The 15,286-nt window shown below is 45.3% G+C and overlaps 1 protein-coding gene across 3 annotated transcripts in view; it reads right to left on the reverse strand.

Moving 5' to 3' along the window:
* KDM2B (lysine demethylase 2B) overlaps nt 1-11,731 on the reverse strand; it is a 209,119-nt gene extending 197,388 nt beyond the window's left edge. The window contains exon 1 of one of the 3 annotated variants that reach the window (XM_073626678.1): nt 11,701-11,731. Coding sequence is in view for 2 of the 3 variants with exons in the window: in XM_073626654.1 (XP_073482755.1) it covers nt 6,311-6,343 (33 nt within the window). In the remaining variant the exon portion in view is untranslated. Of the gene's footprint in view, nt 1-6,310; nt 6,737-11,700 lie in introns of those variants that run through there. The other 2 variants (XM_073626654.1, XM_073626645.1) reach the window with 2 other exon arrangements.
* Between the last annotated feature and the right edge of the window lie 3,555 nt (nt 11,732-15,286).

Genomic DNA, 15,286 nt, shown 5'->3' on the forward strand with positions numbered 1-15,286 from the left:
GCACTGACCAATCAGGATCGCTCTGATCTGCCCCAGGAGGTTCCAATTTAAAAAGGGTTTACCTCGACTGAAAAGGAAAAAAAAAAAAAAAAACAAGTGAACACTGTACACCTTGCTGCACAGAGAAGCGCTGCACTATAAATCCCTGGCCTTCTGGAACAGATGCCTAGGATCTGATAGCTCAGCATCCCCAGAGTAAGTCCCGCAGGGACCGGAGTATGGGGTATTGGGTTGGGATAATTTACAAGGTTAGTAGTTATCGAGTAAAGGACAGCTGGCAACTCCATAGTCATCAAGTATTTTATTTTGCCATACCAGTGAGTACACAGACAGTGGCAGACGCATTTCGGCGATAAGCCTAGTTCTTTTCATTTATTCTACAAAAGATGAGAAAACACTTTAAAGTAGGAGTAAACTCCCTTGTATAATTTTTATCTATAGGCAAGCCTATAAAAAGGCTTACCTATAGGTACTGTAAAAATGTCCTAAACATGCACCTTTTAGGAGAGATTTACTTTGGATGCAGCCAGTGATGTCACTGGCACAGAGCTGTGCTGTAAACCGTGACTTCCACGCGCATGCGTGACAATCGCCTGAGCCCACAAACCCAGAAAGAAGACCGAGTGAAGATGGAAGCACCGTTAGTGGAGACATCGCGCTACTGAAGGGCTTCGTTTTCAGGCAAATCTGTCATAATGTGCTGCATACTAGCACATTATGACTCAAAATGCTCAGGGTCAGATTTAGATTTCTTTTTTTGGATGCAGTTTACTACCACTTTAACTGTTATCAACTCCAAATCCTAATGTGGAAATCACAACACAAAAAGGGGAAAAAAAAATCCACACACACACACACACACACACACACAGGAAATGCACACCGACAGATGAAAATGCACCTGCCTATACTTGAAAAGAAAAAAAAAAATGCATCTTTATGCACATGCAAAGATCAAAGGGTCCTATCACACGGACGTTCCATCTGTTTTTCACCCATCCATTGACGGATGAAAAAAAAAAAAAAAAAAATGGTCTAGCTATTCATTCCTATGAGCCCACGGATTATCATCTGTTTACATCTTGTTCAAGTAGGTTTTTTTTTTTTTTTTTTTTTTTTTTTTTTTTTAACTGGAAAATGGTGACCATTCACGCCTCAAAACACACATTGACTCCTTTCCTGGCAGGAATAATTGATCTATAGCCAACAACCCAGTTGATTAAATATGCTAAAACACTGGTAAGTAGATTTTGATTGATAGTTGAGATGATCATAACTTACCAATTTAAAATTATTGATCACATCTGTTTCCACCATGCAATCTCACAATCAAAATATGATCGTTATAGTGAGAAAAAAAAAAAAAAAAGTATCTCAGCACTGCCATTTGATGCATACACAATTTTCTATTCTGGCCAATGGACTCAGTTTGACTGAGCCCCAGTTCACACTGATGCGGTGTGAATTCGCATTGTGATTTTTTTACATTGCAACGTGAATTCTGCTAAGCATGTGCAGTTTCCATGCGAATTTAGCCCTTGTTCACATTGGAGTGACTGGACATTTGATTTGACAAAGTCAAATCGTATGACAAATTGCACCATATGGCTGGCAATTGCACTTCTCAAATTGGTGCGACGTAGACTTTGCAGTGCCGCATTGATTTAAAAAAAAAAAAAAGTTCCTGGACTGCTTCTGGCGATTTAGGGTGCGACTTGCATAGACATTTGTGCATGAAGCCGCACACATCTTGATATGCAGCTTTGAAATCGTGCAATTTTAGAAGTTGCACGATTTCAAAGCCGCATTCAATGTGAACAAAAGCTTAGTGCCAATTTGTGAGAGGAGTGGGTCACACCTGTGATTTTATTTTCTATAATATCTACAAAAAAAAAAAAAAATATCAGTGTTGTGAACACTGGACTGCAAATTCAATACGGTCCCATAGAATTCTTTGGAGCTTAAATTTGTACTGCACTAAACTTGCACAGGACCCTTTTTGAACAGGATCAAATTTTCACCACATATGTGAACAGCCTTCATTGAAAATAATGCTTTTTTACATGACTTGCACATCTATGCTTTTCAGATCGCATCTGATCCACATAGAATTCGCATAAGCCCCCGTTCGCAATGGAGCTGTCATGTGATTTGGAAAGGTCAAATCACATGACAAGTTGAACCCCATTGTTGGCAATTGCACTGTTCAAATCGGTGCGTCGACTTTGCGGTGCCATATTGATTTGAAAAAGTAATTCCTGCACTGCTTTTGGCGATTACGGGCGCGATAGACATCTGTGCATGAAGCCGGACAGATGTCTCCCAAGTCGCACTGACATGCAGCTTTGAAATTGTGCGATTTCAGACAAAGTTGCACGATTTCAAAGCCACATTCAATGCGAGTGAGAGCTTAGTGCCAATTTGTAAGTGGAGTGGTCACATCCGCAATTTTATTTTCTATAAAACCTAGGCTAAATAATTAATTTGCAGTGATGTGAACACTGGATTGCAAATTTAATCCGGTCCCATAGAAGTCTATGGAGCTGAAATTCACATCGCACGATTTCAAAGCCACATTCAACGTGTACGGCGGCTTAGTGCCAATGAGTGAGGGGAGTGGTCACATCTGCGATTTTTTTTTTTTTTTTATAAAATCTAGGTATAGCACTCTCTACCAATAAGTCGGTGCTAGTAACATTTATTTTACTAGGTTATCCAGCACAGGTAAATTTAGGCAGGCTTATGCTGCGCGCTAGGCCTGTGTTTTTGAGGGGGGGGGGGTGCGCCGATCGCAGGAGAAGGCCCAGAGAGAGCTGTGAGGGAACATTGCCTCTACACAGTCATTGGCAATGTCTCTGCCACCACACGGTCGGATGGTGGCAGGGAACTCCTGGAGCAGAGGGGAAGGTGAAACTGTCGGTACGCATGGTCCAGTCAAAGTTCCTCATCAAGGACTCAGGGCTGTTTGAAGGTTGGTGAGTGTTACCACAGTGGGGCAGGAGGTGCCAAGGAGTCTGAGGGAACTCTGCTAGTACACGGTCACTAGTGGAGTCTTCATCAATACACATGGTGGATGATAGGGAGTCCTGAAGCAGAAAAGAGACTGTGGGGATCTGTGTCATGTCGATGTTGCCTGTGGGCACATGATTTGCAAGTTGGGCTGGCTGGGAACAGTAGTCCATATTTCCTAGAAGATATGCTTTTAACCCACTGGGCCTCAGGCCTAGTGGCAGCGAGCAACCAGAGTCACAGTAGAGAGGCCTATTCAGAGTGGGCCCCTACTATTTAATAGAAGAGGATGTGTCAAATTTCAATACAGTAACTTCAAGTTATGGGCAGGAGGTGAAAGATCTAAGAACATTGCTTTTACACGGTCATTAGTGATATCTCTGCCACCACACAGTCGGATGGTAAGAACTTAGATGTTATAGTCTGCGGAGGTTGAGCTGTAGGAGGAGCAACAGTCTGCATGGAGATGCAGGAGGAGATTCATATCCAATTCAATTTGCAATTTCAATCTTCTGGCTCTAACTTTATTCAGAATGTACTAAATCCTTAAATAGGATGACAATAACTTACCCTATGGGCATCCCATATTCCTAATCCCTATCCAAGTTGTAAAAATTTTGCAGTGTTGTAAACACCGGATTGCAAATTCAATCCGGTCCCATAGAAGTCTATGGAGCTGAAATTCATACTGCACAATTTCAAAGCCGCATTCAATGTGAACAAGGGCGAAGGCTCGTTTCACACTGCAGCGATGCCGGAACCCTGCAAATACACTGCGGGTTCCCATATCGCATGTCTCCCAGCGGCATTTCACACTGCCCTATGCAAACTGCTGGGAGTGTCAATTAAAAGTTAATGACACCCCCAAAATCAGGTCGCATATTGCAGTGCAAACTGCAAATTTGGACATGAATCGGATCGCATGGGTGAGCTAATGTGGACCAAAAAAGGGTCCTGTGCAAGTTTGGTCCAAATGCGATGCAAATTCAGCCACACTATCTGTATGGCTGAAATCGCATCACACAGAGATCTCATACAATTGAGATGTCGGACATCGCACAAGTGGGAACCGGCCCTTAGGTCTTGTTCACACCTATGCATTTTTAGTGCATTTTCAGTTTTGCAGAAACACACTACAGTCCATTTAACATGGCTTCCTATGGATGTAGTTCACATCTGTGCATTTTATGGACCAGGCCAGGGACTTTTTTCTGGTTCCATAGATTTCAGTTGATCAAAAATGTGTATTGAAAAAGCTAAATGCACCTGGAATATGCAAACTGCAACCTGCGTAGGTGTGAACCAGGCCTAAGTGGCAATGTCTGAGGGGAGTGGGTCACATCTGCAATTTTAGGCTGGGTTCACACATCGCATGTGATTCGCAGTGCACTGCTGTTCACATCACATGTGATGTCTGTGCGGTGCGATATCAGCCATACAGATAGTATGGCTGATATCGCACCGCATTCGGTCCAAACGCGCACAGGACCCTTTTTTTGTTCGGACCAGAATCGGATCGCATGGGTGTTCACACCTATGAGATCCGATTCATGTACGAACTGCCAGTTCGCAGTGTGATATGCGAGCTGAACTGGGGGTGGCGTTAACATTGTATGACACTCCCCAGCAGTTCGCATATGGCAGTGTGAACTGCCGTGCGAGTCGGTGCGATGCGATTTGCAGCGTTCCCACACCGCAGCAGTGTGAACCCAGCCTTATTTTCTATAAAATCTAGGCAAAAAAAAAAAAATCATAACTTGCAGTGATGTGAACACTGGACTGCGAATTCAATCCAGTCCTATAAAGGTCTATGGAGCTGAAATTCGCACCGCACTAAACTCGCACAGGACCCTTTTTTGAACTGGATCAAATTTGCACCACATATATGTGAACAGCCTTCATTGGGAATAATGCTTTTTACATGACATGCAAATCTGTGCTTTTCAGATTGCATTTGATCTGCAGAAGTGTGAACCGGGGCTAAATCTGACTGGAAGGAAAGTTAAAGGGGTTGTTTCATAGGATGCATTAAGGTGAAAAAACACCTGGCAGTCACCGCCCCGCCCCCCCCATTTTACGTACCTGAGCCTCTTCATCTCAGCGGCGTGGGACGCGCTGTCCCTCTCTCCATGGGATCCCAGCTCTTGATTGGATAGCTTGATAGCAGCGCAGCCATTGTCTCCCGCTGCTGTCAATCAAATCCAATGACGCGGCTGACGGGGCAGAGTCCAGCATTCATGTCCGTAGACGCAAATGCTGGACTCAGGAGCGCGCCCGCAAGGTAACCCCCTGGGGAGAGCGCTTCTCCTAGGGGGGGTTTATCTGATGCGGGGAGGAGCCTAGGATTGCCACCTCATCCCTTTTAACCCAAACACATAAAATTATTACACATGTTCTGTGGCTGAATAAGGTGGTAATTAAACTCACTTCGTGCCTAATCAGTATTAAATTAAACCTCAGTGTATTTCATATCTGTTTGGGTTTAAAGGGATGAGGTGGCAACCCTAGAGGAGCCACAAGAGCCGCCAGGGGACCCCAGAAGAGGATGTTCAGGGCCACTCTGTGCAAAATGAGCTGCACAGTGGAGGCAAGTGTGATATGTTTGTTATTTTTAAAAAATAAAAAGAACGATCCTTTACAATCACTTTAAGGCCTTTGATCAGACATTAATCGGATAATAAAATTGAAGTGTGTGTGGCCGGTATCGTGGAATGTAAAGTTATTAGGATGTACCATATGCTCCATGAACCTGATCTGACCTAAATCTAGAAGGCACAGTGTCTCCATGATGATGATGATGTAGAAGGTGTGGGCTCTGCTCAGGTTGCCGATCCCAGGCAGGACATTTAAATGCCATGTGCAGCTTTGTGTATATAAACAAGGGAGGTGGGCTGGAGAGGAGGAGGAGGACTGGCTGCGGCCGGGAAGACAATAAAGGGGGCAAGCTGTGCCCGATCGGGGGGAGCTCAGGCGAGGTGTCAGTGCCCGGATGGTTGGTGTCGGAGGGGAGATCGGTGGTGTCGGGCCCTGTATGGGGGAAGAGAGAAGCAGCACGATCATATGGTTTCCTCGCACAGAGGAAAGTTGTTGCTCAGGCAGACAGCAGCCAGCAGGGACACGGAGAGCTGCACGTTCACAGATCATAACAAAGCCATGCCAGGAGCACTCCGGGGATCTGCCCCCCTACATGTGCCATCTGCACAAAGGACACAGAGGATCCTACTCATCACATACACACTCACCACCCCCCCACACAGCCCGATCTTCACCCTCACCACCCCCCACAGCCCGATCTACACACCAATCTTCTTCCAGAGCCTTTCTTTGCCTCCATGGTTATGAGAGGAGTGTGGGGGGAGGAAAAGGCTGCAGAGGAGCTCTCCTCAGTTATTCTTGCATTGCATGTCGGAGAACGGTCGTAAAAGAAAAGTTTCTGTGTCGGGCGACAATCTCCGGCTCCTCTCTATAAACTAGCAGGCTGAGGAGTAGTAGGTTCGGTGACGTCATGATCTACAGTAGGTACCATCGTTCCCGGGAGCACCGACCGCCACATGACAGGCAACTCTCACAACTCCCCACAACACAGGCGCGTGGCCGCCGGGCTGCTTCCAGTGAATCCGACATTTCCTGACACTCGGGAGCCTCTCATATTAATATTTGGGTCGGCGGCGGGGGATAGGCTGCCTTGTACGCATGCGCCGTGCACGCTCTGCTCTTTATTTGTTATGACTGCTGCATGAAGTCTGCACTACTCAGCTTGGACTTTCCCGACCACTCAGCGAGGGCGTGGGCGGGGCCAGACACGCCCCCTCCGCATGATTGTCTCTGCCTGCTCTCAGCCTTTTTTTTTTGTTTACAGCCTTTGGGTGACAGCAGGCTGACATGGCTGGGAACTTTCATTATTCCTCATCACAAAGGAAACGTCCCACCTAATGGTGGCACTCACTAAGCCAATTATTTCCCCAATCACTCCCTCCCCCTAATCGATCAGTAGTCAACAACCCATTGGATCATTATGCCGCATATTAGGAAGTGGATTTTAATTTATAGTGAAAGTAACAAAATGCAAAACTTTTTTTTTTTTGGTTATGAGTGGAGAGGGAGTAGAACACCTGCCATGTCAGGTTTTATTGCTGGCTGTGTCCCCATTAGAGAGATTCACCTTTTCTATTTCTTGTTTACCATGATCATCAAAAGTGAAAGTAAAAGAGAATCCCACATTTTCAGCTGACACCAGAATTTAAAATAGAGGGGAAGTCTTACTATCTCCGCCTAGGTTCACATTGGTGCGTGCAAAACAACGCACAGGAATCGGACCACATGCGATTCGCACAAGAATCGCATTCCTGTGCACATCGCATGCAATGTCTGTGCGATGTGATTTGAGCCATACATTTTGTATGGCTCGATTCGCATTCCGTGCCAGAATGGTGCAGGACCCTTTTTTTGTTTTTTTTTGTTTTTTTTTTTTACCTGTGCCTGAATGCTGGCAATCACACTGCGTTTTGCGATCTGTTTTAGGGTGTCGTTAATCTAACATTGACACCCACAGCAGTTCGCAAGGATGCCGTGTGATTGCCAAGCGGTGCAAGGAAATGCAGCAAATCATGTGCATTTCCCACATTGCATCAGTGTGAACCAGGGCTAAAGGGCAATTAAATTGTATTCAGTGCTCCAGATCGATGCAAAATGATCAATAATTTTTTGAACTATAGTTAAGAGACGTTCAGGTTTTAGGAAAGAAAAAAAACTCACCTAGGTGGATGCAGCATCAATCCGCTAAGACCACCGATTGCTTTGTTTTCCCTGAGCAGAGAGCCAGTGACTCCCTGCTCTGGCCCTCCAACACTCACTGGAGCACTGAGCTGTGAAGGGGGTGGGAGCGGCTCGCTGAGAGGCTGATCCAGCTGCCGGTCCAGGCATCTGTGTGGATTCCGACTATAAAGTCGAGATCTTTCCCGAGCCTAGACCAGCTGAGTGACATCAGCTGACAGGTCTTTAGCCTACTGTCGGCTGAAAAGGAATCACAGGAGTGCACAATGGACTGCACTCCTATGACCTACAGAAAAAGCATAGCCAAAATAGCTTTGGCCATACTTCTTTAAAGTGGTTGTAAACCTCTGAAATGAACACAATATATCCTTCTATAGCTTGTACTTGCTTCAATACAAAGCACCAAGTGTGATTTCTGCCTCCTCTGTCATTCCTCTATCTGCACGAGTCCCTTCCTTCCACTCAGATCTCAGATTACACTCCACTCTACTCTCTATGCCAGTGGTCTCCAAACTGCAGCCCTTTACTTGCCTTTATCTGGCCCTTGGGGCACGATTCCTCCTCCTCATACGAGGCACTATTCCTCCCACTGACACCAACAATAAGGCAATAATTCCTGTGCTGACATCAATGGGGCACTATTCCTCCCACTGGCACCAATGATGGGGCACTATTCCTCCACTGGCACCAATGATGGGGCACTATTCCTCCACTGGCACCAATGATGGGGCACTAATAATTTGCCTAATACGAAAGATGGGGCACTGTTTACTCCCACTGATGCTGTGACATTTTCTACTCCCAATGGCCACGGTTTGACCCCCCCCCCCCCCCCCCCAATCTGAAGCACAGCAAACTGGCCCTTTATTAGAAAGATTGGAGGCCCCTGATTTTTTTTCACAGGGGGTATGCATTGGTGTTAGTGCTTCAATCATCCCGACACCATGGGTGATACGGTGTTAAGATGATTATGATTGAAGCGCATTATTTCTATTATTGCATTGTAATATATAATGAAATGGTTCAACTGGCCATATAGCAGATTGTCACTTGCTATTGTAGCCTGCCACCAGATGCAGTTTGTCACTGTGGCCTGCCACCACAACCACCAGATGCAGCAACCACCTCAGCAAGGAATCCGGCATTACAGATTTAGGAGCGGGAAACCGAAAATCAGCACATGCGCAGTTGGGGTTTGGAGGAGGATTTGTTTATTCTCTGCATATCACCTGAGATCAGTCACTTCACTGGGTATATGTAAGGGTTTACAACCACTTTAAAGGAGAACTAACGGCAATTTTTATTTTTGATAGAGTAAGGGAGGGTTATAACCCCGGTCAGTTTTTTTAAAATCTTTGTTGTGTCCCATTGGAGAGATTTCTCTTCACTTCCTGTCCCATAGCCAAAACAAGAAGTTTGGGGAAATCCCTTCAATGAGAGGGAAATTCCTGGAGCCACCAGGGTCACCAGAACTAGTGCCCTCATTGGAAGATTTCCCCCCCTCCAAAATTACTGTTCTGATGCCAGCCCAAAATTTGGAAATGTCTTTCACTTTCATGTTAGGTGATAGTGGTATAGAGGACAAATAGAGGGTGAATCTCCCTTATGAGGGCACAAACAGCAATAGAAATCTGACAGGGTTAATAACACCTCTACACTCTATTCAAAACTAAAAAAAAAAAAAGTTTTTCCTTTAGGCCCCTTTCACACTGGGGTGGTAGGGGACGTCGGCGGTAAAACAGCGCTATTTTTAGCGCTGTTTTACCGCAGTATTCGGCCGCTAGCGGTGCGGTTTTAACCCCCCGCTGGCGGCCGAAAAAGGGTTAAAACCCCTTGTATAGCGTGGCTATAGCCGCGGTATTGCCGCACTGTCCCATTGATTTCAATGGGCAGGAGCGGTGAATACACCGCTCCAAAGATGCGGCTGACAGGAGATTTTTTTCTTCTCCTGCCATTGCACCGCTTCAGTGTGAAAGCCCTCGGGCTTTCACACTGAACAAACAGCGGAGGCTGTTTAGGGGCGGTTTGCAGGTGCTATTTTTAGTGCAATAACGCCTGCAAACCGCCCCAGTGTGAAAGGGGCCTAAGTTATACATTAAGAAACTATAGCAAGTTACCAGTCGCATACCTGTTTCCACCATGCGATCTCATGATGGAACTACGATGGTAATTTTCAATCTATAGTTAAAAGTAGAACTAAAGGAAAACCTATTTTTTTATTTTGGATAGAGTACGGGAGGATTATAATCCCATGTCAGTTTTTTTTCTTTCCCATCTGTGTCCCATTGGGGGATTTCCTTTCACTTCTTGTTCCATAGCCAAAACAGGAAGTGAGAGGAAACCCCATCCAAAGTGAGGGAAAGACTGGTTGTCACCAGGGTCCAGGTTTCCCCTCTATTCCTGTTCTGGTGGTGACCACTCAAAATTTAGAATTTTCTTACACTTTCAGTAGTAACAGTCATGAGGACAAATAAGAGTTGTTAAACCCCCATCATGGGGGCACAGACAACAATAAAAACCTGACAGGTGTTCTAATCCCTCTCCACTCTATTCAATACTAAAAAAAAAAAAAAAAAAAAAATTTGCCTTTAGTTATACTTCAACGGGAAAGGGCATTAGGACAATCATAATAGAATATTTCCTGGTTTGTTTTATCTCAAGGAATTCCTGCTAGTAAACTTATGGGAAAGAGAAGAGTTGGCTGCAGCATGAACAAGGAGTGGCAAGATTTGCCTACTGTAAATATGTAATTAAGATGCAAAAGGCTTCATGTATGGGCAGGTGTATAGCACTGCTCTTTCACACTGGCGATAACACTTACCACCCCCTGATAAGTGATCAACCGTGGTGGTATAGCAGTGGCTGGCATGCATTCAGGGGGTGTTACTGCCACCTCCTGGTGCCTGTTTTTTTTTTTTGTTTTGTTTTGTTTTAACTTGCCAAATAGAATATATTTACATTGCAGGACCACACCCTTACTGCGATCCAAGCGTTTGGTTCGCAGTTGTGATGCGTCCCTATTGATCTCAGTAAGCGAGTTTGACAGGCAGTACCACCAGCCTGAGTTAAAATTCTTGCGCTATGAAGAAAAGGTACACGGTTCGGGCAAGTGTACAGCTCTGCCAGGCTGTAATGTTAGTAATCAGGTGGGAAGTCGGGTGGAGGTGAAACCGCAGCTCAGCCACCTATTATCGCCCCCTATCCGGAGTTGATCAGAGGCAGCGCCTGCCTTGGATTTGTATAAGCAACAAATCTGACAGCTGTTGCTGATAGCCACAGGCCGGTGCCAGACTATTCTGTGCCCTAGGCAAAACCAGCCCTTTGCACCACCCCCCCCAAATAATAACACTTCAAAATTTATAAAAACAGCAGAAAATGACCTAATATAAGCACACTCCATGCATTTCCCATACACCCCCTATACTCACAACACACTCCATGCATTCCCCATGCAACCCCTATACTCGCAGCACACTCCATGCATCCCCTATGCTCCTAGCACACTCCATGTATTTCCCATACACCTCCTATACTCCTAGGACACTCCATGCATTCCTCATACACCCCCTATACTCCTTGCATTTCCCATACACCCCCTTTACTTGCAGCACACTCCATGCATTTCCTATACACCCCCATACTCGAAGCACACTCCATGTATTCCCATACACCCCCTATACTCAAAGCACACTCCATGCATTCCCCATACCCCCCTATACTTGCAGCACACTCCATGCATTTCCCATACACCCCCTATACTCCTTGTACAATCCATGCATTCCCCATACATCCCCTATACTCGCAGCATACTACATGTATTCAGCAGTCCTCTATTCTCCTAATTTTTCTGGGGTCTCTACATGCCTCATCCCTAATGATATCTGGGATGTAGTAGCTTCTCCCTGACATGCGACCCACCTGACACACCCGTTCTTCTGGTGAGCAGCTCACTCACAAATTTTTGGAGAGTTTTTTTTTTTAGTGTTTTCCCCATACAAACCCTTGCATTCTGGGAAATGTAGTTCGGAGCTGTAAAAATGAGAATAGAAAAGGTACTTGTGTGCAACTCAATGTGTGGATTACCAAAGATAACAAAAATAAGGTGCAATTGTGAATATAAAGCTGCTAAGCTCCTGTAGTGTCACCAATACCAATGATAATTTTAAATAAATGAGACAGAGCAGCGCTATATAAATACACCAATGTAAATAGATTGCAAATATAGCTGAATATGGCTCTGACTTAAATAATCAAATTGCAATATCACAGTAAAGTGCATGAATAATAATCAATAGATGTACAATAAAAAGCTGTTTCCAAAAGTGTATAAAAAATATCAATGTGCAATTATTAATCAATATTTCTATCAATATAGGTATTAAATCCAGTGCATAAAAGTGTATATAAATAGTCTCTTCGAATGTGTTAAGAGTGTGCAAAATGGTGCATAAAGTGTCCAAGTGCAGAGAAAATTTAGGGTGATGTGAACACACTTGTTGCCCTCTTTCACAATCCGCACACGGTGTGCCCCAGCCTCTCACCTCCAATGAAGACCCCAATGGGTCTAATCACACATCTGTGTGATCCTCAGTGGCACTTTCCCATACCTCCCAACTTTCTGAAATGGGAATGAGGGACACCTATTAGCAAAAGTATGTAGGCATAGGACACACCTCCTGCCACGCCCCCCTTAAAGGAGAATTGTACAATAAAAATGATTGGTTAAACCCACAAGTGCTTTTTACCACTACTATTCCTTTATATTGGCTTTTAGTATTTACAATTGCAGCAATTTAGATATTGGATGAAAGGTTTAGCACTGGGAAACACTTTTTGATAGATAAATAGTACATTTTATATATAACTATATAGATCAGACCAAAATGAGGGACAAATGAGGAGGAATGAGGGACAGAGGGACATTGTTCCAAATCAGGGACAGTCCCTTTGAAATCAGGGACAGTTGGAAGCTATGCTCTCCACTCCTCTCCTCTCTGATTAGGAATGGCACAGTGAAACGGAGAAACGGCTGTAGCTGCAGATAGTGAAAGGCTCTTCTCCTATATGGTTCACATTCTTATAGCCCTCTCTCTAGCTCTCCTCCAATTCAAGGGTCATATATAGAAATAGAAGGAATCTCCATAGTGTAGTATTCAGTAAAAATGATTTTATTTTAAAGTAATAACTTATATATCAAGACTGAAATGTTCAGCAGCGATAAATCATAGACTTTGTTCTTGGCTGCGACCTGAAATGACACCACCCGGCTCCCCCCGACGCGTTGCATTACTATCACCTGACTTTGTCAAGGCCCCTGATGACCCTTTTTATAAAAATACACGTTGGGTGAAGCTAGGATCACGTGACGTCGCCGCCCACCGAGGTCGGCCATCTTGTTGGTTGGAAACAGCTCTGTGTTTATATTGATTCACATGCATGTTTTTTCTTCTGTATGGTGAGTGTGTATTTTGGAAACTGTTTTAATAAACCCCCCTTTTGGAACATACTGCACCATGAGATGTCTATCTGCTTTGTTGACATTATAAATCTGGCGGAGTCTGTCTGATGTCTTTTGGCGTTTGATATCGGAGTGACCTGGAGTGATCTGATTTGTAAAGAATGCCAGTGACCACTTTATAGGGTGGTCCACAGTTTACAATAAGAGGGAGTGTGTGCATACCTGCTGGTTGAGTATTCCTCACAAGATTTCTTATCCATCATTCAGAATCACAATATCTGGACTCTTATTATTATGAACTTTTAATTCTTCTTTAAAACAACCTTTTTCTTTATCGTACATCACGGGACACAGAGCACCATAGCAATGACTATCTGGGTTATATGCTACCTTTAGGTGATTGGACACTGGCAACCAATAGTAAGAAGGTTCCTCCCATATAACCCCTCCCATACAGGAAGTAACTTTAGTTTTTTGCCAGTGTCTTGAAGGTGATGGTCATGGCTGTGGAAGCTCTTCAAATTTTCTTCAATAATGTCCCAGTGAGGATGTTATATCGGATGCATTCAGATGGCATTAAAAGCTAAAGGGATGGTACCCGAGCCTTGGTTCAAGAACAAGGTTTTGCTTGTAATGTGTCCTTTTTAGGCGCTGGACCCTTGGTACATGGTATCCCTGGTCTTTATTTGCCCAAGGGAACCAAAAGGGTGCTTTACAGGTCCAATGGGGGACCCGGTCCCTGAAAGTCCTCAGAGGCGCTACCCACCGTGATGGGGGAAGATTGGGCCTGTATCGGGTCCTGCAGCGAGGACTGGTGAGTACTCCCTCTGGGAGGCCTATCAATTTTCTGTTGTTTCCAGTATAAATGCCTTATGTAAGCCCTGTGTCTCATGGCAGGTGGTTCTGTTACAGAGCAAGCTGACAGATGCAGCTTATGTTTGTATCTCCTGCACATGGCGGCGGGTGCTGCGCGTGCGTGCGCAGGGCATGCGCGTGCGTCGAAAGCGCACGCCGCGTGTGTGCATGAGGTCGCTCCGCGGGCGGGGGCGTGCCTGTGTGTGTGTCTGTGCATCGTACAGGGTGCGCATGTGCGGTAGAAGCTCGGCCGTGCATGCGTCATGGGGCGGCGCACGGAATAAAGGGAGGTACGCTCCGATACTTCATTGCTGCTAGTCAGTTAATCTCAGCAGGGCCCCATATGTGGTGGGACACACAGGTCTGGGATTTTGAAATTGGACATTTGCAACAAGTTGAAGGCTGGTATAGCTGTGGTGGCGGCTGTGCGCTGGGCCCAGCTAGATAACTCAGAGGGAGTGCCTTTTTTTCCTCAAACTTGTAAGCAATGTCTTCCAGGAAACGAGGTGTGGGGAGCAGGGCAAGTCCTGGGGTTAAAGGTACTCCTTCAAAAACAGGAGATCAACCTCAGGTTGCTGCAGCATCAGTCTCCCCTGAAAGACCTGCGGCATTTGGCCTGGCTGAGCCATTACAGTTGTCAGGCATAGTGGCCACTACCAATATCCCTGCTTCAGCCTATGTTACTAAGGATGATTTAGCATCAGCCCTTGCTGGCTTGGAAGGCAAAATAGCAGGTATGATTGCTACAGTAACACAGGGAGGGAAGAAACGTCATAGATCTCCCTCCCCTGAGCCTGGTCCCAGTGATGAAACACTTGAGCACCAGGACCCGGTTGGCATGGGTCTCTGTGATTTGGATCCAGAATGGGCAGAGGATTTGGAGGAGGAGGCCGTTAAAGACAAAGAGGAAGGGGAGGCTGAACAGTCCTCGGCTGAGGATTCAGGTTCTGAAGAACCAATTTCAGCTTCCCAATCCCAAAAGTTGTTTATCCAATCCTTGACCAAGATGGTGAGAGCTGGATTTTAATTTTCTTCAGTACAGGGACAGGGACCCTCCTATTCTACATTAGGGTCCTTGCGTCCTCAACCAGGTCCCCAGGCGTTTCCTTTGCATCCTTTATTGGAACAGGTAATTTACGCTGACTGGGACCACCCGGACAGGACATACTTGCCTCCTAAAAGGTTTTCTTT

Source organism: Aquarana catesbeiana, linkage group LG01, assembly GCF_042186555.1.
Source record: "Aquarana catesbeiana isolate 2022-GZ linkage group LG01, ASM4218655v1, whole genome shotgun sequence".
NCBI classification, from domain to species: Eukaryota; Metazoa; Chordata; class Amphibia; order Anura; family Ranidae; genus Aquarana; species Aquarana catesbeiana.